The sequence below is a fragment of the Cynocephalus volans genome, chromosome 10, assembly GCF_027409185.1.
Source record: "Cynocephalus volans isolate mCynVol1 chromosome 10, mCynVol1.pri, whole genome shotgun sequence".
In the NCBI taxonomy this organism is placed as follows: Eukaryota; Metazoa; Chordata; class Mammalia; order Dermoptera; family Cynocephalidae; genus Cynocephalus; species Cynocephalus volans.
In genome coordinates this window covers 113780573-113803511 of record NC_084469.1, presented here as the reverse complement: position 1 = coordinate 113803511, position 22939 = coordinate 113780573, and the positions used below count along the sequence as shown (strand labels likewise).

At 51.7% G+C, this 22939-nt stretch overlaps 1 protein-coding gene across 11 annotated transcripts in view; it reads left to right on the top strand.

Annotated features, from left to right (window-relative positions):
- BANP (BTG3 associated nuclear protein) overlaps window positions 1-22618 on the top strand; it is a 125443-nt gene extending 102825 nt beyond the window's left edge. For 10 of the 11 annotated variants that reach the window (XM_063109291.1, XM_063109299.1, XM_063109298.1 and 7 more), the window contains 2 exons: window positions 18147-18290; window positions 22027-22618. In XM_063109291.1, the coding sequence (XP_062965361.1) occupies window positions 18147-18290; window positions 22027-22086 (204 nt within the window). In that variant the 3' untranslated portion in view covers window positions 22087-22618. Of the gene's footprint in view, window positions 1-7068; window positions 7189-18146; window positions 18291-22026 lie in introns of those variants that run through there. The other variant, XM_063109300.1, reaches the window with a different exon arrangement.
- The last annotated feature ends 321 nt before the right edge of the window (window positions 22619-22939 follow it).

The window sequence follows — 22939 nt, the reverse complement described above, 5'->3', positions numbered from 1 at the left end:
CCCTGCTCCGAAGCTGGCGTCGACCCTGCATGAACCTGGGTGTTACTGGACCAAGGCCCCAAGACCCCCCGCTAGTCCGCCCACACAAGCCCTCCACAGTCTCCTGCACTGTCCAGGGCTGCGGGGCCCTTATCTGCTCATGTTTAGGCTGCGTGATAGATCCATAGGGTCTCTTCTTACAATTAAGGTTTCATGTCTCTGGTCCTGAGGCTGCAGCCGTTGACATTGCCTTTGGGCCTGGCCCCTGGCAGGGCATCCCTCGGAGGGATGCACCCTGCACTTGTGATGTGGGTCCCCCAAGTCGGGTTCCCTCTTACATGGCAGCACTTGTTCCCTTCGCCCGCTGGCTCCTGCTGACCCATCCGCTGGGCCTGGGCCACAGCTCCTAGCAGGCCGCTGCCCCCGCCCATGGCCATAGAACCCTCTTGCCCAGCAGTTCTCACACTGGGCCCTAACCCTGGGCTTGCCTAGGCCTGTTCACACCTTTGTAAACAGTCTGTCTTAACTCTCCCCAGGTTTTCCCAGTGTGAGGGTGGAGTCTGTCTCCTGCTGGGATCCTTGACACTAATCCAGCAAGTGAGGTGCTAGGTGTCCCTGCTTGACAGTGTTGGTGTCGGGTCACCTGCAGTGGTACAGGGCAGTAGGCAGCAGAGGTGGGAGCTCCTGGCTCTGGTCTGTCCAGCTCTGGAGCCCCTCTTCCCCGGAGGTGCCCACTCTTGGCTGAGCATTATCTCTTGCTGCTTGGGTGCTTTTTCACTTAGAGAAAACTTGAAGAAATTCTTCATACCTGAAGGTAAGCATTTACAGGTGTTTCTGACTCTTGGTGTTAGTTAATTTGAAAATGGCCTCTTACTGACCTCAAAATTATTTGCCAAGAACAAACTAAGTGTAGACAAGCACTTGTCGTGTTAAACCAAGCTTTCGTCTCTCACCGTGAATGTGTGTGAAGGCAGCACATGGCGCTGAATCAATCAAGCAAGCCTGTGTTTCCGATCTGAAAGGCCCAGGGCTTGGTGGAGCCTTGCAGGCGTACAGCCGAGGACCAAGTTCTGGTTTCTGTTAAGTTCTTCAAGGCTGGAAAGCCCTGCAGGGACCCCGGCACGTTAAAAATGTCCCTGTCTTCAGTCTTTAATTTTTCTCTTTCCGAACTCTGGAGGTTAGAAATGCAATCTCTTCAGGGCAAGAGGCCATGGCCGAGTCCCCGTATTCAAGTCGCTCCCAGAGAAATGCTTTGCAACATTGGGAGGGCAGGGCCTCATCAGAGGGGCTCTTCGTCAGTTGAGCATGAGCATGTAGACACCAGGTGTTTGAGAACCACCGAAGCTAACACGGTGTGTGTCCAGGGACGTCCCTTCCATTTACTTAATAATGACAGTTTATAAAAATACTAGAAAAGCAGTGGCAGCAGATTCAAAGCCAAGATGTGGGAGAGGTCCCACAGAGCAGTCTGCAGGTTTTCCTTCGTGGCCACCTGTCCTTCAGCCATCTCCAGGCTCGTCCAGGATGCTGTGATTATCCTTTCTCCATCCAAGCCCTTTTGCTAATTAAGAATTCTTGAAACTTCATTTCCTCAAGGGTATCTTCCCCACCTAAGCAGATGGAAAACACTGTAATGACGTTTATCTGCTGTCAACCTCTTTCTGCCCAGAAAGGACCTGGGAAGTTTAGATATAAATGTTGAGCATTATCTTTAGCCCAGGGTCCTCTGCCAGACAGGGCAAAAAGGGATATTGACTTTCTCTTCAGAACAGAGCGATGTAGATCTGGTCTGCAGAGGATGGATGTGGGTCCTGGTCGGGGAGACTGGCTGTTGTTGATGTGTCGCTGTGCCGTGGCCATGCTGTGATGTCAGGAGCTCCCTCTGAAACCCCACCACCCCACAAATAGTGGCCTCTGTGTTAGGCTCTTGCAGGTAGTCCTGCCTGCAACTGGGAGAAAAGTTGGCCATTCAAAACCAGCTCTCCTGCATGCACCCCTACCCCACCCTGACCCCAGCATGGGGATGCCGAGAGGCAGCCCAGGGTGGAGGGCGTGCTAGGAGGCACCTGTTTTCTCACAGCCCGCAGGCCTCTCTTTGTGCCCATGGGGTGAGGAGTGAGGGGCCACCACCTGTGCCTCCCCGCACACCCGGGCCTGCAGAGCACTGCTCAGTGAGGTGGGCGCTCCTGATGCCTCAGCAGCACGGGGGCTTCAGCCTATTCCTGGCAAGTCATGAGAGACATTCATAAACTGTGCTTGTGACCCAGAGTTCTGCTCACCCCAGCAGAAGTGGACCTGAACCCAGCTGTGCCAGGGCGTGAAGAGGCTGTCATAAGATGACTCTGCACTCACTCCCATTCATCCCGTGCTGAGAGTCGCCCTGCTGACGTAACCTTCGAGTGGCCTCACAGTTGCTGGAAACAGCTGGGATGGAGCCAGTGCTCTCATGTGTCCTTGCCTAGACATGGAATTTCTGGGATGTTGCCTCAGATGGATGGTGCGCTGAGACTTGTGTGTGCTCCCTGAGGAGGGCCAGGGCCCCACAGCCACCTGAGCTGCTTTGCCCTGCACTGAGTTGAGACAAGTGGCATGCCTGTTAGTGTGGGGTGGCGGGGTCCCATCTTGCTTGGCAGGAGACTCTCTTTCCTCCACAGCCGAGCCAGGTTAACTAGAAATCAGTCCATTTGGACTGATTCTCAGTTCTCAGTTGAAAACTGGAATTTGTCTTCTTGAGACTCCATTGCTGGTTTCTTCTGAATTCTGGCAGCTCTTGTCAGTGGTCTTCAAGCACCAGTAGTAGGTTGAGATTTGCACCGGTGTCGAGCTGCTTGCCTGGGAGCCAGTTATCTGCGGCCGTGCTCAGGTGCCTGTGCAGGGCCCACCTGTGGGGAAGCTGTGGGGGGGCTTGGGAGGGGTGTCCAGGGAGCATTTTGGGAGAAGACTTGATTGCACCTTTGAAAATGCAGGGGAGCGAGCCTCCTCGAGCTTCCCCAGAGGAGCTGCGTGGCAGAAGACGGGCTGCAGGATGCTCTTGGGAAGCAAAAGGCCAGAAGCTTTGTCAGCTAGAGACAGTGGACCACGTAGCCATGGGGTGTTCCAGCTGAGGGTCTGAGAGTGGGAAGACTGTTCCTGGCATGTGACCCTAAGCCATCAATTCCCACTGGAGGGACTTACAGCAACAGACATTTATTCTCTCAAAGTCCTGGATGCCATAGGTTCCAAGGTGCCGGCAGGGCCAGGCTCCTCCCAAGGGCTCTAGGAAAAGGTGCTTCCTGACTTCCCCAGCAGTCCGTAGTGTTCCTTGGCTTGTGGCCACATCAATCTGCCTCTGTCTTCACATGGCCTTCTCCTCTGTGTGTCCAGTGTTCAGATTTCCCTCTTTTGGGGACACATGTTATTGGGTCATGGCCCACACTAGTCCAGTGTGACCTCATCTTAACTTACATCTGCAAAGGTCTTATTTCCAAATAAGTTCATATTCACAGATTCTAGAGGTTATTGGGACTTGCACGTATCTTTTTAAGGGACACAATTCAACCCACAGAACCCCATGTCCACCCCATCACTGGCAGAATGGTGTCTGGCTGCCCCTGCCTGGGACCCATGTTCCCACAGAGACATGTGGTAACTCCCAGCACTACACACATGACAAGCTGTTGGTCAGGAGATGTGAGTTTGGAGAAGTTCTGGTGCTGTGGAGCTTTCCAGTGGAGACACCTGCAGACTCTGCTTCCTATGTCCCATCAGAGTCTCAGTATGCGAGGCCACACAGTTGTATGGTCCTTTCGTGTGCACGTCTGAGTGCGTTTATGACCAGATGTGCTTGGAGAGGAGGCGGTGGTGGTGGGACCAGAGCACTAGAGCCACGGCCTGGAAGGGAGGGAGAGAAGCTGTGGAGCAGCTGGGGGTCGGGGTGCGTAGCTCGCCATGGGCTCCGCTCTGCATGTGCTCAGTCATACCGGGTGTGGACAGCTGTTCCTGTTTCTCTCTTTGGAGGCGTGGTGGGCTCGCTAGCACACCCAGGTGAGATGGCCATGCTGCAGCTGGCACCAGCCAGCAGCCAGTGCCCTTGGCCCTGGCATGAGGAGTGTGCAGACATGGGCATGAGGCTGTGTGTTTTGAAAAACAGTGAATCTGTAAACTTGTGCAGGGACTCTAAGGTGTTGCTGTGTTGCTGTGTTCCTGGCATGACCCAGGGTCTCTTCATCCCATGGGGTCGGTGTGATGAGAGAGATTGTGAGGCTGGGGTGCCCTCTTTTTGAAAACCACCTTTGTCCGTCATGATTAAGAGGGAAATGAGTTGATGTTCACATCACCCGGTGAAGCCCAGACACATACATGGTACTCCGTAAATGCTTCCTGCTGAACTGAACTCAACAGGAAAATCGTGTCACCTCTTTTTAGAAGTTCTCTGTTTTGCCCCATCACAACAAACACAAGAATAATTTCTGTTCTGTGTAGTAAGTTTTCCAAATTAAAAGAACTCGTCAGAGCTGTGAGAACATTGTCGTCCAGACAGGGAGGAAGAGCCTCGAGCACACTCCTTGCTGGGTCGCCTCCCACGTGCATGGAGGCAAGTGCCCCGCTCTCCCATCCATCTGCCAGCAGCCCACAGTGCTTGCTGCCAGGCGGGCGTCATGGCTGTCAGGGTTGTGAGGCTTCTTCCCAGGTTCATCTGACATGACTGTGGGCACAGCATGCGTCGCTTACATGAATGATTCAAACAAATCTTTTGTATTCTCTTACTCTTCCTCGCCCACTCCCCGCCCACCTGCTGTTCCACAACAGAAGCTAGAGTCCGGCGGTGCACAGGCACTTCCGAAAGTTCTGGAAAGATTCATATCATCTTTTAATTCCATTTTCCTACGAACTTTGTGAAGTGCCCTTATATGTACATGAGAAAATGCAGAGGGCCTCAGATTTGACTTTGGGTGAGTTGTTCAACCTCCCCACCCTGTCCCAATCAACTGGAAGGTTTAAAGACACGATTAAGATTGTTCCCAGGAACACAGCCTGTGTGGAGGGCGGGTGAGTAGCAAGCATCTCCAGACCTCTGCTCTGGCTTATTGCATTTTTAGGCTTTGCTTTCTCCCCAGATCATGTTTGAGGCTTATGCCCAGACGCTGGGACAAGCCACAGAGCACACAAGCAAAAACTGCTCTTTGTTGCTGCTCCCCACCAGCCTCTTTGCGTGAGCAGAGTCTTGACTTGAGGTCCCTGGTGGCATCTTGCCATCTCCGAGCTGTAAATCTGGGTTTGGCTTTGAAACGTGTTTTTCTAAAATGTTGTATCAATTGACTTAAACCCCGAGGTCTGCAAGAAGTCTCTGTGTGCTGTTTCCTGTTCTCCAGGCTTAGGGAGTGACCCCAGAAGGAGCCGGCTTTTGTGTTTGCCTGCGGTTTGCCTGTGGTTTGCACTCTACCTCTGACTGTGTGCTCTACCTCCAACTATCCACTCATGTGTCATTGGGTTTATGAAAGCCTTAAAGTGGAAACCAAGGAGACATTTAGTGTTCCCGTCAGTGGGTTTAAAGGGTTAAGAATTCAGTTTATATATATATATATATATATATATATATATATATATATATATATATATATATATATATATATATATATATGTTCCCCCACCCCCACCCCCGCCTTGTCAGGGAGGGGGCATTTGCTGTTTGAATGTACAGAAAAGATTTCAGGCCAGTTGATCTCCTGGCTAGTTGGTGGTTTAGGGATGGGCATCTTTCCCTAAGCACCTCATTTTTCTATTATGAGGAAGCTACTCTTTGAATTAATATCTAGATTTGAAAAAGTCAACTTGCTGAAATGAACTGAATTACCTTAACAGACTGGATTCAGAAGTAAATGGCCTTTGGAAATCTGCATTATCTGACCCATGAGGGTAACCAGTGGAGTCTGAGTTGCAGACACCAGTGTCCCTTAAGCAAATACCTTCCTTCTCTGAGCAAAATCTCTTCTTCTGTAAAATGAGGAGGTGGATTTAGCTGCTCTTTAAGGTCCCCCTAACACTGGTGAGTCCCTGATTCACAGACCCTATATATTGTGTGTTAAATTGTGATTTATGCAATTTTTTAAAAAAATGAATGACTCTTGGTTGTTTTTGCAGCAGACCCATGGATTGGTGGTCTTGTCCTTGTTCCTGGCCACACACTTAACTGTTGAAACTATATCTTTTAAGTATATGAGGGTATGAGAGTTGTTTTGTTTTGTTTGCATCTGGGTTGATTCTTAGTTTGATTCTGAATTTTATATCTAAATATTACTGAAGAGTCCTTGGGCTTCTTGCATTTATTTTAGGTTTTGCACCAATTTTGCATTATCTCAGTTGGGTATTAAACAGTTTCAGAATTGGCAGTAGACAGAGGAAAACCAGATGCGTGCTCCAAAACCCGGTGCTTCTAAACCCAGGATTCCCTTGGTGGGCTACTTCAAATTCACACCTTCTGCCATTCTTTTGTCTGAAAATAATTGGCTTTGCTTTAGAAGTGTACAGGGGAAAATCCTCTAAGTGAAGCTGGGAAAAAAGCCCATGCCCCGTCCCCAACTGTCTCTCATGTGAGATGTGCCACCCTCTAGGACATCCCACCTCAAGGTCAGCTGCAGGCTGGCTGTAGCTGAAGCCTGAGGTGATGCTACTGGCCAGGGATCCAGGACTTGCTCTGTTCCAGTGAGATATTTCTACATTCCAGAGCCTGTTTGGAAAAGCCTGTTGATCAGGGCTCTGCTCCAGATGTAAAGTAAGCAGGACAGGTGCAGGAGTTGAAGGTTCATTGTTGAGGATAAGTGGAAATTCATCCCAGCGTGCTGTACCCTTGAGAGCCTGCACCAAGCCTCGTGCTCATTTTGTCACAGGAAATGGGCGCAGATGCGGGGCCTCCCGTCCTACCAGCAGCAAGGACCGGCTGAACAGACTTCCAGTGGATTTGTCCTTGCAGGGTGCGACAGAGTTCTGGCCCTGGCCCTGGACCTCATTTTTGTTGCTCTGCACTTAGGATTTGACCTATGTGGGTTTTACTTGTTACCAATTTAAAGGAAGTACAAATCAAATGATCTCTCACCTGCTTTATGTTTCAAGAGGCAGCACCGTGTCCTGAGGCGCCGACAAGCTGCAGCAGCAAGCTGAGAAGCAACACATCAGGCCTTTTGTGTCCTGCACTTACAGAGCACTTTGAGTCTCAGTTCTCACTCACTCCACTCGAATTACCCTCGCAGAAGATGGCCCGCCTTCAGGGCGACGTGACCACTGAAGAAAGAGGACACGCATCGGTGCCTGGGCCTGTCCGCCTGCCCCTGCTCACTCGTGCCTGTATCCGGTGCCCGCCTGTGTGCAGCCCAGCCTGGAGCCTGTCCTGATGCCCAGAGGGCAGTGTCCCCTCTGCTCTTACCTTCCAGCCTGGGGCGGTGCTCAGCATGAGCTTGACCTCACGTCTTCCTTCCGTCTCCCACCTGTGGCCCTGGTCCTGGAAGGAAGTCCTCACAGCCCTTCTGCGTTGTTGTCGGCTTGAAGTCCTTGTTGGCATGAATTTATTATTTCATCATGAAAGTCACACATGTTAAAAAAATAATACAGAAGGTCCATGGTGAAAATGAGCCCCCTTCCAGCCTGGACTCTCACACACTCCACAGGGGTGACCTCAGAGGTTTCTGACCGAGGCTGCTGTGCACAAGCTCACGTAGGTCCTGTTTAAGCACAGATTGGAACATCTTTAATCACATATTCATGACTTTCTCTTAATAAATGCATATCGATTGACGGGTAAGTCAGTCATTTATAGCATGCTTTCCTCCTGCCGGTGCTTCTAGAATGCATCGGTACACCTGCATCTTCACGAGGAATGTCTTCAGTCAGTGCAGAACACTCCTGGTCAGTGTGGTATCTGAGGCAGAAGATGCTGGGCTTCATGTGTCTGTGGAGTTATCTCAGCCATGTTGTTTTAGGGAGTGTGTGGGGCAGATGTGACTTTTCTCTCCCTGTTTGCTTTCCTGGGCTGAAGTATGGTGAGTCTGCTTCTTGGTGAGACTCTTGCCAAGAGCCACAGCGCCGCTAGCTAAGGATGAAACCAAGCTGTGGGGAGCATGGTCTGGGGAGTGCCTGCTTCCTGGGTCTTTTCTCCTCACCATTATAATGCAGGTTTGAGAAGAGGCATCCTCAATAAAATGTGCATTTCACCTTAGAACAGCACTTCCAAACTAAACGTGCTCATTTTGAGGACTACTTGGAAAGCATGGAATTTGCCCTGTCTGAGGGGGTGCGTTCTGCAGGTGGAGCAGTGCACAGGCCTCTTCATGGGGGCGACTGTCCCTCCCCATCCACTGCAGCAGGGCTTCCACTGTGGGAAGGATGGTCACCGAGGGCAGAGTCCGCAAGAGGGGCAAGGCCAAGTGGTGCCTCCCCAGGCTGGCAGGAGACCATCAGCAAAAAGGGGTGCCCTGCAAGCTGGAGACCACTCCCTGGACCTTTCACAGCATCTTAGCTGCTGAGCCCTTTTGCAGCAGCCAGTCACGGCAGCTCAGGGATGCGCCTCCATGGGAGAGACAGACACGGACACGTGGAGGAAAGCCCCACAAGGGGGCTTTGACGTCCTGCCCGCAGCCTCCTCGCTCGGGAGACAGGCGACGGCTCAGGTTCACGCAGTTCGTTAACATGGTCCAGAGACCACTCTGCTTCCTGCCTTACATGGAGAAGTTACCAAACTGCTGAAGAATACAGAGTCGCGCCTTTCCCTGGAGTCGAAGAATGAACTCTGTGGGCACACTCTGGGGGCAGTGCCCACTTCCAGCTGCTTCTAGATAAGGATTGCAGGTGGAATCCATCTTTATTTTCCACTCAGTAAAATAGTTTAGACAAATTTAAGAAAATGTTGAATGGTGATAGTCTTTGAAATAAGTTTTTTCTAAAAGAAAACAAAGCATTGTTGATAGTGGCAAAAAACTGGTAACAAAAGTGATTGTCTATTAAGAGGGAAATGAGCGAATTCTGGTATGACCAGACCGTGGAGCACTGTGTGGCCATGGACGAGTGCATTGGGTCTGTACCAGTCCACTCGACATGGCACTTGGTGATGGATTCAAAGCCCAGACAAGTCTGTACAACCTGATCCAAATCTCACATGACAGTGTGCAGGAACCTAACCTAACCTGCAGGAGGGTGTAAAGTTTTATGCATAGGGCATGGGCAGAGGCTGGTAACGCTGTTCACATTCCTAAACAGGGAAGACAGCAAACAGGGCATCTAGCTACAAGCCCTCTAATGTACAATTCTGTGACATATGCGTAAAGCATGAGAGATAGCCACCCACGGTATCAATGGTGATTAACTTAAAATGGTGGGGTCCAGGTGATTTTTTTGCCGTCTTTATGTTACTTGGTTTTATTCAGATATTGTTCATAACCATGTGTTTATATAACTAGAAAAAATCCAGTAAAGCTATTTTCATTGTGTGTGACAAGAAAGCCTTAAAACAGCATGAAATTCAGTCCCCCCTATTTCAGGTAGCATCACATTTAAGTGAGAATGTGTTCCCTTTTTAATGTTATTTAAAGGAGAGTGTGAAGCCTGCCTTAGCTTGGCTCTAGCTTGAGTGGCTTTGAGTTAGGTCTTTTGTTCCCACCCCATGTATAATGCTGGACTTTCCCTTCCTGCTGGGAAGCTGTTTTCCTGAAGTGAGGCCCTGGTTGTTCCCACCTGAGGACAACAGAGACATCCCCTTCCTTTTCCTCTTGGGCGGAATTGGTCACCTCTCCACCTCCCTCCCAAGGGAGATCTCCAGCGACCAGTGGATCTTCTCCGTAGCCTGGCCGCACCAGGAAGGGAGGGGTAGTAACATTCTGAGGTTTCTGACATTATAATTCATAAGATTTAATCAACTGCATGGATCATGTGAAAAGTCATTTTATTAGCCATGCTGACAGGAAAAAATTCCCTGTTAGGACACCATAAAATGCCTTCCATTTGTAGGGGGTAGTGGCTGTTTGCCAAAATCAGAGTACAGGCAGAACCTTCTTGGAAATAAGTTCCATGATTTCGCAATTTTCATTTTAAAATATTTATGATTTGACCTTAGATTTAAATGTTCACAAAAATATGACTACATTATAACACCTAGCATTTTAATTTAGAATTTTGAAACATTGCATAGGCTTTTTTTTCTTTACGTTTTGTCTAGGATTTAGCAAACCAGTGCTGAGTCAAGGCAGCCATGAGGTACTAATTAAAGCATTTCAGCCTGTTTCTACCTCCTCCCCCACTGAAAGGTCTTCATCTGTGTGGTTTTGAGAAGTCACTACCAAGTCTGTGACCCTTCACCTTTCCCCTTTCTGACCTTTTCTGTCTATGGGGCCCATGGTTGCCCTGGCACGCTCTGACTAAATCACATGCCTCTGCCATTGTGACTTGGTGGCCCATATTATTTTTCCCACAGTTTTTGCCACTGGGAATATATCACACTTGATTCTGCCAGTTAGAAATGAGGTGATCTGCAACCAGGCACACCACGCCAGTGCCTTGGGCCCTGCCCAGGGACCTAAAGAATGGAGAAGGGGTCTGGACCTCTCTCCCACAACCAGGAACACCGTGCCAGTGCCTTAGGGCCCACCTGGGGACCCGAGGCATGGAGAAGGGGACCAGACCTCTCTCCCACAACCAAGCACACCAACCCAATGCCTCAGGTCACGCGCAGTGACCTGAAGTATGGAGCCAGGGACCGGACCCTCCTCCCACACCAGGCACAAAACGCCAGCACCTCAGGGCCCACCTGGGTACCTGAGGTATGGAGAAGGGGACCGGACCCTCCTCCCACAAACAGGCACATGGCGCCAGTGCCTTGGGTCTCACCCAGAGACCCAGGGCATGGAGAAGGGGACTAGCCACACCTCTCACAACCAGGCACATGGCGCCAGCACCTTGGGGCCTGCCCAGGGACCAGAGGCATGGAGAAGGGGATCAAACACACCCCACAGCCAGGCATACCGCCATTGCCAAGGAGCATACCAAAAACAGCACCTCAATGTGGGTGGCCCACCACAGCCTCCACAATAACCATGGCAGCCACAAAAGCGGCTAGACACCACAGCCACCACACAAATGGTCCACCAACCACTGGAGTACATTCACACAAGAAAAGTCACCAGCAGAGACAAAGAAAAGAAGAGGATGTCTCTTTCCACAAAGCCCATTTCAGGGTGACAGAAGAATCATCTGCTCTGATAATATTGGGGGACCTGATCACATCTCTCAGCATTGAACAGATCATCTAGGCAACAAATTAACAGAGTAACCATTATTCTTTCAGAAGGAGAGAAGAAATCTAGGGCAATGGGAGGGGGGGAATGGGGGAAGGGGAGAGATTGGACAAGGGTCATAAAGAATAATTACGATTTGTAACAATATATATGTTAGTAATATTGATTTGATCAACATATCTCAATGTTCAACCCCCAAATTATCTATAATCGATTTTGATTCAATGCATAAAATAAAATAAATGAGGTGATCTGGGCTTCTTACATGTTTTTAAATGTTTGCTTATGGGGAACATGTGGGTGGTCCTGGCCAGTGTCTTCCAGGGACCTGCCGTTTGCCCTTTGTGAGGAAGTGCCAGGTCAAGGGGACCCCACCGCCATAGAGCCTGGGAGATCACCCTCCGGAACTCGGCCTCACAGGAGCCACCACATGATTACCACCTGTTGGTGTCAGGGGAATTTCTAGAAGAGTCTGAGAAATGAGCAGCCGCATTGGGCTGGGCCAGAGATGCATCAGAGGAGAGGGGTACAGGAGGGGGTTCAGGAGAGCTTACACGGGCATGTGTGTGTGGCCATGCGTGTACACGTGTGTGTGTATGCAAAGGTATATTTGGTGAACTGGTAAGACCCATCTGATGGGATTGGAGCCCTCATGCCTCAAGACCCTGTGTCTGTTGAGACCAGGAGTGTGTGTGGTTCTGTTCAGACACTGCTTGTGACAGTCTCGGGTACTCATGTTCTGGTCGTTCCTCCTGTGAAGCCCTGCCCATGCCTCCCTTCTCACTGACACTTCAGCGTCTCTCTCTGCTCTTCAAGGCCACTTGGCCTCCACAGAGCACATGGTAGGGATCCTCTGGGTCTGCCATCTGCCTTGAGGCCCTCAGGCCAAGACCCTGCACAGGGTCTCTGGGCACGGGGCCTGGGCCTGGTGGACAACTCAGTACAGGCTCGGGGAAAGGACAGAGTGGTCACAGCAGGGCCCTCATTTCATGGTCCGCTCTGTATACAGCTGTTACCATGTCTGTTCAGTCCTCTGGCCCACCACCCCCACCTGACAGACCAGGAAGCTCTCTCCTTTGACTCTGTCAGATGTGTATGGGGGGGGCAGCAGACACAGACCTGGGAATAGCATGGGCCCCTGAAGGGCGGTTTGGCCACGGCAGTTGGGTTGGCTCAGAACAGGGTGAATGGCAGGTGGGGAGGGCGGCTCAGGGGAGATGCAGGCCCAGGTCTCAGGCTTTATGTGCGGGGGTGGGGGCTTTGTCCGGATGTGAGTGCACCTGGGGTGAGGAGGTAGTCATGTTCATTCTGGAACAATCACTGTCAGCCGAGGGGACTTGAGCTGAGAATGGAGGTCAGCACCAAGGAGGCCATGTGGACATTCATATACAGGACTAGAGTTTTGGACAGTTCACAAGAAGTTCACAGATACCTGATGAGTCAGGGTCCATGTCCACTACATGCAGGTGCCGTGCTGTAGACGCTGTGCTGGGCCTCCAAAGCCTCTGACCATGACTCGCAGTTGTGGTGGCCTTGGTCCTAGACATGAGACCCAGGGTGTTGAAAATACAGGCCAGCTAATTACACCTTGTCCGTATTTCTGAGATGATTCCTACACTGTACGACGCATTTAAAAATCTAGATTCCCAGGAACATAGCTGCATATTCAAATATCACAAGAAATGGAAGTCACAATTTACACAAGAGTTTTGAAGATGGGGACAAATAGTGTAACCTCCTCAACCAAAGTGGCTTCAGTAACTAACTTCAGACCTGCAGACCAGGATGAAGCAGCAGTCCTTGTGAGAGGAAGGACAGCTCACAGCCCCAACGTTCCTGCTGCCCTCCCTCTCTCCCCAGCCTGACCTGGGGACCCTGCTGAATCTCCCCACGTTGGCTCATTCTCAGAACACAGCCGCTTGGCTCAGAGTTCTGTGCCTGCTCCAGAATATGAGCCGCTCATGAGCAGTGTTTGTGGGGATCTGTTCCTACCCCTGCAGTGACTTGCACATAGCAGGCCTTTACTGAATGTCTGAGTTTGGTCCTGCAGAGGAGTTGATGTGGGGATTGTTCTACCAGGACGGGGGTTGTTGAAGGCGACCATGGGAGCAGGACCAGAGGGGGCCTGTGGGTTTCGGGCTAAGGCCGCCAGGGCAGCTTTCATGGCCTCCCAGGGCACTGGAGTCAGGACATAGTAGAGAGCTAGCTGGTATTCAGTCTTAAGAGACAGTTTAGTAATTTAAGATGATTCAGAGGGCTAGGTTAAAATTCAGAGGAAAAGCCAGTGTCCATTTCATCTGTCCAGTCTCACTGGTGCATTCCATCTGCTTACGCCACCAGATGCTCAGCCACAGTCTTGCAACTTAACCTGTCTTCCGCTAAGCCATGTCAGTATACTGTGGTAGCCCTTGCAGTCTGCTTGTGCGGGATCTTTTAATAGTGCTTTAAGGTTTGCAAAGTGCACGAGTGAACATTCTCCATGGGTAATTAGTGGCTGGCTTGGGTTTAAAGTGGCATTTGGATTCAGAGAACCAACGCTGTGACTTCTCTTAAAAAGCCTTTAAAAGCCTTTTTTTGGCTTTAAAAAGCCTTTTCATGGGCCCTTTGGGGAATCTGGATTTTTCTGTCACAGAGGATCTCAGCATAAAGTTTCTTTTAAATGTGTCCACCAGCTTAGCCTTCCTAAGGGGGCAAGGAATGAAGGCATCATGTTGGGTCCACGGTCCTGCCCCGCCTGGTTTCCCTGCTCTGTGGTCTCTGTCCCACCTCACGGAATGTCCTGTATCACAAGAAAGTCATCAGCAGATCCCTCATCTTCAGCTACCAAGGCACCTCCTTAACTTGCAACTCCTGACTTCACATTCTCTTTTGAAACTTTTCACCTGATTCTCTTAAGCTTTTCCCTTAGAACTGCCTGGCTCAGGGTCAGCCACCGCACTGCCTGGCAGGTGAGACCAGGCAGGCCTTTGTGAAGGCGCATGCTTGCATGTCTGCTCTCTCCTCCTGCGCGTGTGACCCCATGAGGTGCCACCTGCCTCCTCACCTCGGTCTGTCCTCATCAGCATCACCCTCTTCATTTATTTTACACATTCATGGGGTGCCAGTTAATGGTGCTGGGCATGGGTGCTTTTGTTGGAACAAAACAGAAGCCCGATGCCAGCTTGAGGCTTGTGTTCTAGTGGGGGAGGTGGCCACTGGTGCATCCCAAGGCTCTGTGGGGCTGAGGGGCTCTCTTCCAATGGCGCCCAACTCGGAGGGAAGAAGGTCGACAGGAGAGCGCAGGCCGGCAGTGGCAATGGCAGTGGGAACTCCAGTGGTACAGAGAAGGGGGAGTCGAGGAGGGGCGGGCGTGGGTGGTGCGTGTCTGCAGGGCCCACTGGCATGGCTTGGAGGCCACTCCCCCGAGCATCATTCCCATCCTTGCCCTATGGTCACCTGCAGTCATGTGCTGGAACTCCCTGGGTTCTATCTTCTTGATGCCTGTCAAAGCGTTGGCAGTAACGCAGGAGTTCACTCAAGTTTCAGGAAACCCGTCGTGTCATTTTGAGTGGGCTTTTAACACTTTTGCTGGTCATGCCAAAAATAAAAAATGAAAGCAACCTAAACCTACCCCATCTATCCCTTCTGATGGACAGAGGTGCCTAAAGTATGACAGAGGACTAGACACAACCTCCCTGAGGCCACTGAGTCCAGGCTGGGTGCTGGGGCTGGTCGCTGCCACTTCCCATCCCCTCCACACTGGGCATGTGCCAGCAGCTGGCTCTCACAGGGGCCTGGAGTGCCTCTGGACCCCTTTGCTTCCTTAAAAACCATCGAGGCTTTTACAGGCCACGGAGGGAGACTTCAATGGAAGCCTCGCACCTGCGGGTCAGAATGCAGGGAGGTCCAAGGGCCACAGCTGCAGTGGCAGGGGACATGGCTGCCTCCGTGGCGTTCAAGCAGGAGACAAACCTCCAGGAGCTGGCGAGTGGCCTCTGGTTTGCTGAGCATGAACCACTTGCTGGGGAAAAGGGAATATGAATAACAGAAGAAGCACCATTTTTTCCTCCAGTTTTCAGACCCTTCAAAAACTCCTGTAGTGTGAACAGTTCTCAGTGGAGAAAAGCAGTGAGTGGAGAACAGCAGACCTGCCCTGCAGTCACGTACTGCCTGATGACTTAAGTGTGCCTTCTCTTGTTCCTGTTCTGTTTGGGAACTTTGTGTTCTAATAAAGAGTTATTTGGGTATGGGCTTGTAGGGAAAGTGAAGGAAAATGGTCAGGGCCCCTCAGATGTTCAGAATCTTGCCAAGCATTTGATGTAAATATGCATGTGCGCCGAGGTGTTCCTTGGCTATTGACTAATTGTGCATGTGCACCCAGGTGTCCTGGGTTATGGACTTAAGTATAAAGGACGAGTGGCTCTGATCTACAGGGTCCCCCACCCCCGGGATGTCCTGAGAGGCCACTGCTGCTTCTGCTGCTGGACTGAGCTCGTGTCATCTGCCAGTGGATCCCAGGATCTTTCCCAGTAACGTAGAGCATGGACCTGTGTGTGAGGGGTCTGGTGACCCAGCCTGGCATGTGAGGGGTTTGTGACCAAGTCTGTACAACGGGCTTGAAGGGTTTGTGAACTCTAAGCCCTAACTTTACAGGGCTGGAGCAGGCAGCTCCTGTGCTCAGAAGGTGGCAGGCTGCAGGACAACTTGCACAGCTGTATGAGGTTCCTGTGGCTGCTGTGTCAAAGGGCCACAGACCTGGTGGCCTAAACAGCACACTGATTCTTGCATGGTTCCGGAGGACAGGAGTCTGACATGGTCTCACTGGGCTAACATAAAGGTGTCAGCAGGGCTGGTTCCTTCTGGAGGCTTCAGGGGAAATTTGTTTCCTTGCCTTTTCCAGCTTCTAGAGGCATCCACATCCCTTGCCTCCTGGCTTCTTCCATCTTCAAAGCTAGCAGTGGCCAGGGTTAGTCCTTCTCACATACCATCACTCTGACCCTCTGCAGCTGGGAAAGATTTTCTGCTCTTAAGAACACCTGTGATGACATTGACCCACCCAGATGATCCAGGACAACCTCCGCATTTCAGGATCATTAGTGTGGCCACATGCGCAAGGTCCCTTTGCCTGTGTAAAAGGGACATGACATCTTGGGGGGGGAGTGTTATTCTGCTAGCATGGCTAGCTAGGATTAGAACGTGAAATGTGTTTTCAAATGGTTTCTGAAGACACAAGAGGAAAAGTCGTTAAGAGTTTCCTTTCATCTTTTTTTCTGAAATTGATGGTGAAGTGGGATTGTTCACTGGATTGTTCACTGAGGCCGAAATGGTCGATGTAGGGAAAGAGAGCAGGGGACAGATTTGAATTGAGGAGTATACAGAAATCGGGGAGCATGTGGAAGGGCCACCGGTCACTGAGACACAGGGTCACTGTCTCGTCATGGTTGCAGGGGACTGCCCTGTCCCAGGCCAGTGGCTCCTCTCTGACCAGGCCTTGGGCTCTCGGAACACTCTGCACTGCCCTCGAGGCGTGGCCCAGGCCCGCTGCTCTCCTTGCAGAGCTTCCCTGTTCTGCTGCCAGCCTCGTGCCCCACCTGACTGCTCGCCAGCGCCTCCCTGCAGGTGCAGGTGCCCAGGCGGCGCTCCTCGGGGGTCTCACAGGATCGCATAGCCACACCCAGTGAAGCAGCTCCTGGCACTGGTGGGAAGGGGTGGCCTGGGTCCCGCCTGGGCATGTGAGGTGGGGGCTCTCCCGGCGCTTTCCCTGGGGCCTCAAGGACACCAGAAAGAGCATTTCCTGGTGAGGCGCTCTCCACGTAAGGGCTCCTGACAGAAGGCACAAACAGCTTTAAAAATCTGAGAAAACACTCATGAATCACAGAGCTGCCTGATCAATTTATTAATGGGGACTAAATATTTAGGGAACACTCCTAACCTCTGAGGTTGATGTTAGCAACAGGCAGTAATTTTACCTTGAGTACAACTTGGACTTCTGTGTGTTTGCAGATTGAGGGACACCTGTGAGCCCTGGCCCCGCAGCACCCAGTGAAGGGCCCTGCCACCCTGGCTTCCAGAAGCAGGAAACGCCCACTCCTGGGGCTGCTGTGGGGCCCAGTGGGACGAGGTAAAGGGTCTTGGCCAGGGTCACATAGTCTGTGACGCTGAGGTTTCCGCTCCTACAAACAAGAGCCTTCTGCTACTTTATCCTAAAGTTCTCAGTTTTATTTTAGACTGAGCTGTGTAGTTGGAAACAAAACCACAGTGCCTAGAAAATGTAGTTCTGAGGCAGAAATAAGAAAATCCTACTCTGTAAATCAAAATGCAGGGAGGACGGATGTGTGGGAGGGGGGCTCATGGGGCCTTGACTCCCTACCCCCACCCCCTCAGCGCGTGGTCCCACCTCTCCCTGCAGGTTCTTCTCCAGCTGTGCTGCCCATATAGCTGCTCTCTTCTGTCAGCACGCTCTGCATTCGAGCTGTGCTAATGTCTGCCTGCCTCTCCGATCTCAGTGTTTGATCTCTACACTCACACTCGTGTTTCCATCGTGACTACTTGGAGGACTTAGGATCTTCGTGATTCTCATAGTAACATTTCGGGAGTATTGCTTGGCAGTTTTCTTCTGCTCGACACTGGGGAAGGTGGTTTTCCTATGGGCTGTAGCATGCCAGCGTTTCTGTCTGGGATGCAGGTGTCTGAGGAGGTAGCACAGGCCTAGCAGAGGCTCGCTTGCCCTTTCCTCACTCTCTCACCAGAGCCGACGTTGTTCTGATGTGATCTGTGAGACAGCAGAACCCCAAGTCCTGAGCGTGGTCCTGGGGCCATTCCGCTGGTGCTTGTCCAGAAGATGACGGGGTGCCTACTGCTGTCCGGGTGCCCGCCTTCCCTGTGTCTACTGCGCGGTGCAGTCACCAACACAGCCTCTCTTTGTCTCTCCAGGTGTTGCAGGGGGCCCAGCTGATAGCCGTGGCCTCTTCAGACCCTGCTGCAGCAGGCGTGGATGGGTCGCCTCTGCAGGGCAGTGATATCCAGGTCCAGTATGTCCAGCTGGCGCCGGTGGGTGACCACACGGCCACGGCACAGGTAAGTCCTTGGTCCCGTCTGCCTCTGTGGTGCTTGCACGTAGCTTTGGGTCTGTTTCTGACTTTCTCCTGTGAGGAAGGTAAATTAGCATCAAAAGGCACATGATAGATACTCATTTGGGGATTCTATTTTTCATAAGCGCCTGAAAATATGAAGGTGGGAAGTTACATCCTGGCCCAATTCTAAATTTCAAACTCACTGTTGAGCTCCTCCATCTTGCGGAATGTTCATCTATAGATTTAGAGGCAGAAATGAAGCTCTGCTCTATTCTCCCTTCATTGGAGTGTGCTCCTGAGGCCGGGGAGCTCGGGGGTCATTACCCAAGAGCTCGCTGCCCCTCTTGTCAAGGGCCATACCTCTGTTTGGAGCCGGTTCCACAGGGCTCTAATCCCAGCCGAGGCCTTGTCCGCTTCCTTCCTTCCTTCGGGGCATTTGTCTCTGGCCGGCTCTTCTCTTTTGTAATGGGCGTGGAGGGGTCCAGGGCAGCATGGTGTCTGCCCCATCTGACCCTTCCAGCTCTCTACGAGACACGTCTACATGGCAGCCGCATCCTTTTCAGGACCATCCCATGAGAACACACTCTTTCCCTTCATTATCATGAGCTTACAGTCAGAAAAAAGCCCTGGTCAGCATCCCCTCTTGGCTTCTCATTTTGCTGGACCGGAGGAGTGTGCAAGCTGTGTGGATGCTTTCTGAAACATTAGGAGACCTTGATCCTTTAGCTACTTGAAGAGCTTTAGGCGCTTTAAGTGTGCAGGGCAGAGAGAGCATCATGGCCACCCTCTCTTTGGGATTTCCTCAGTCTGGGGTACCTGCCTGGCCCAGTAAGAGATGGTGCAATCAGGTCATCTGGTTGCTTGGTTATGTTAGGACACCTCATTCTGCAGTTAGGGTGTATTCCAGTTTTTATGAGAATAACCACAGAATTTGTCCCGAGAGGGCAGGGAGTCCACTGAAACAATACGAGGCTGTTGCAGACCACATGTGGCACAGACACAGTCCCTGCCAGTGCCTTCAGACCCCAGAGGCAGAAGCTCCCATGGGCAAGGCTGCAGGCTGCGACTGCCAGCTCTGCCGAGGTGGAGACGAGGCTGTGGTGAAGGCTTCCACCTGCTCTGTCCTCGGTGGGCAGGAAAGCCCACCATCTGGGCCTGGGTGGCCTCTACCCACTGCTTTGGGATTCTGCCCAGCCCTAGGCCTTATCCCTGTCCTGCCTCCAGCCCTTCTGACACATCGTGGCCACCGTCTTGGGTCTGTTCCTCTCCGTTCTGTGGGCCCAGTGCTGGCAATCTGCCTGCATCTCGATGCAACCTTTAAAATGAAAGCCCCAGACTTGTGAATGGGCCTGTCCCTCCATCCCTCGGCACTGTGCTAGGATGTCCTGCTCTGGAAGGTGGTTGCTGAAGAAATGGGGCTCAGCAGAGCCTGAGGTGACCATGGTTACCAGGTGGCCAGTCTGGGTGATTCCGGAGCCCTGTGAGCCTCAGCCGCCCTGGGATGACCTAAATGCTCAATTAACGCTTGCATCTTCTCCTGACTCACCAGGCTCCTGCTGGCTAGGAGTTTGAGGGTGTGTGTCCTGGTGCAGGCATAAACCCCCATTCCCTGCAGACCCTGCCAGCTGCACCTGCAGGGACTTCAACACTGTGTAGGGGTCACTTTTCACTGGGGCTGACTCCCTGGGGACAAACTGAAAAGGAATGTGGGGTGACACCAAGAATGTGCAGCATGGGGCTGGGGAGAGTAGCCACTCTCTGGATAGCTCCTTTACATGGTGTGAAAACTGACCTGTCCCCCAAAAAAGATCCCTAATGGCCCCTGCAGCCCATGCTGAGTGACTGGTGCCTGGCCACCCGTTCCATTGTAAGTAGGATATTCCTGTGCTGCTGACAGGCATGGAAGTGTGACACATTGCATGTGCTGTAGATTTGGGGGCTGTGTGTTAGGTTGTCTTATTGGATTATAAATTTCTGGCCACTTTACAGATTTCAAAGTTGAGGAAGCCCATGTTCCAGTGTAGCTCTCTGCAGCCTCCTTCTCCCGTGAGCACTGTCTGCATGGGCACCTGGCAGGTCTCAGGCGACGGTCTAGTGAGGACATGTCCCAGCAGCGGAAGGCACGTGTGCTCTCTGGGTGCTTCCCCTGCAGGAGCCCAGCCCAGAGGCTATGGCGGGCTATGTCACAGGTGCCACAGCTGTCCGGGCCGGGCTACGAGTCGGTCAGCACACCTCAGGGCCAGGTCCTCCTCTTCCTTCTCTGCCCCCCTCAGCCCAGAGCAAGTGACTGAAGTCTTTCCTGGTGTTTCAACACATATGGCCTCCCACGTCTGGTGGAGGAAAGGGGGTTTTCTGATGTGCCTCTTTCTCCACACAGAGCTCCCCCAACCCCGCCTCAGGATTTCCTTGTGTATTTTGTTGGTCAGAACCAGGGTCCCACACCTAAACTCATTACTGGAAAGCCCGTGGGGAGCTGACGGGAACGTGCCCGAGCCCTGTGTGCAGTGGGGTCCTGTGTAGGGAGGGCAGGTGAGGCCGTGTCTGAGCACTGGGGGGCCCTTGAACATCTGTAGCTGGAGCAGTTCTCGATGCTCTGCATGCTCCAGCCTGAGAGGTGGGCTGGCACCGGCACTCTTGAGGGCCAGTAGGTTTCCCAAGGCCCGGCTCAGCCTGCACCTGGTCCCTCTGCCTCACCGTCCTGGGTACCTGAGTCCAGGCCACCTCTTCCCGAGTTCCTGGGGAGGGAACTGTCAGTGCTGCCTCCCTCCCGCCCACTGCAGCTCTCTCTGCTGTCTTGCGATGTGTGCGGCCGCTGAGTCTCTGTCACAGCTCTGCCTCTTCATTTTCCTGCCTGGACAGAATGAGGTACCTGTGCCAAGCCCTTCATCCTACTCTGGAAGTCCCTCCTTCTTTTAAGGAAACAATGTGTTGAGTGTCATTTGACATTCGTCTTTGAAAAAGCACAGCCTTAGCTACGGGGAGAGTCATTAACCCCTCCAACACCCCCCAGACCTGTGCCTCCTGCTGGTCTCCTCTGTGGTATCCGCGGCTTCTCCTGCCTCTTCTTTGCTGTCACTGTGCCTGATTCCTCCAACTAAACCCCTGGGGAGGCTGAACAGAAACCCCAAAATAGTTTCCTCCATTCAGGGCATGTTCTGCATGGTTGAGATGGTGGATCAGTGATGTATTCCCAGACCATATGCTTTAACTTAAAATGAATCTGTGAGTATGTATTTGGAGTCCTTTTAATATCTGTAAATCATTGATTAAAATTTAAGCCTCTAAGGGAAGAAAAGGTAGCTGCCCTGAAATACTTCTGGGATACTGGAACAGTTTTTATAGGAAGGCAGAGTGACACCTGAAATTCCAGGTGAATACAGCTTCCAGGTTAGTTTCCAGCAACCAGCCTAGCGGTGGGGATGGAGGGTTAGGAGCAGCAGCAGCAGCAGCAGCAGCAGCAGCAGCAGGGCTGGGTGGGCCCGGCACATGTGGGAGGGAGGGGATGGCCAAGGACCCTGAGGGAAGGGGGACGAGCAGGATTTGGCAAAGCACTGCCACAGAGCACAGATGCCTGGATGAGCAGTTGGGGGAAACCTGAGGTCCTCAGAGCTCCTCTGAGCTCTGGTGTGTGTTTTCTACTCTGTGCATGAAAGGCATCAGCTGTCTTATGACAAGTGAGTGGCTGGACACACACTGGTGGGTATCTTTCTAGAAAAGCCCTCCTTTCTTCCCTCCTGCAGACGGCGGAGACCCTGCAGCCCGAAATGCAGCTTGAACACGGAGCAATCCAGATCCAGTGAGGTGACACAGCCAATCGCCTAGAGGACTGCTCCAGCCTCAGCCCTGGTCTCCATGCATCCCGTTCCCACAGCTTTGAGCGGGAGAGGCGCCTGCGCTATCCTGTTAAAGTGTGTCCGGAAGCCACCTCCCCCAGGGGAAGTCCCATGATACGTTAAACAATCATGATCACAAGCACTGTCCTGTCGGAAGACCCCTCTTTTGAGTCATCCTGTTGGTATCTGAGGAACGAGGGGAGCACTGTGCGCAGCACATTGCGGGCACACGGGAAGTCAGGAACATGATATTTTTCTGTTAAACAGCTTTTTTAATTTGCTATGGTGTTTATAACAAAAACAGAAAATTGAAAAAAAAAACAGTGGAGTAGCAGAAGCCTTTTGCTGTGTGCTCTGTTCAGTGTAATGAAAATAGGCATTTGCAAAAGACAGCTAACAATTTTAATGGAAATCTTGCTTATCTACTTTTCTAGGGGGATATGCTCTCGAACACTGTAATTATGCATTTCTAAGGAAATAAAATGTATTTATGACCACATTGGCTTTCATGCTATTCCCTTTGTTCCTGGGGGTGGGTGGACAGGCATGCTAGTCGGCTTGTTGGTTCTCAGGCCCACGCTGCTTGGAGAGTCGCCACTTGGGCCCCTTTGGCTGGGCTGACTGTCCCTGAGGGCGTCCTTTGCCACAGCAACTAGGAAGTAAACCTAATTTCAAAGCACAGTTGTGTAGTGTCTTGTTTTCTCTATAAACCAGCTCCAGAAAGGTGCAGCTCTGGGGGTGCTTACAGAATTTTGTATCCAGAGGGGCGTACCTTGTCACCTAAAAATTTCTTTAAAAAGTAGAGAAAATAGTTCCAAAT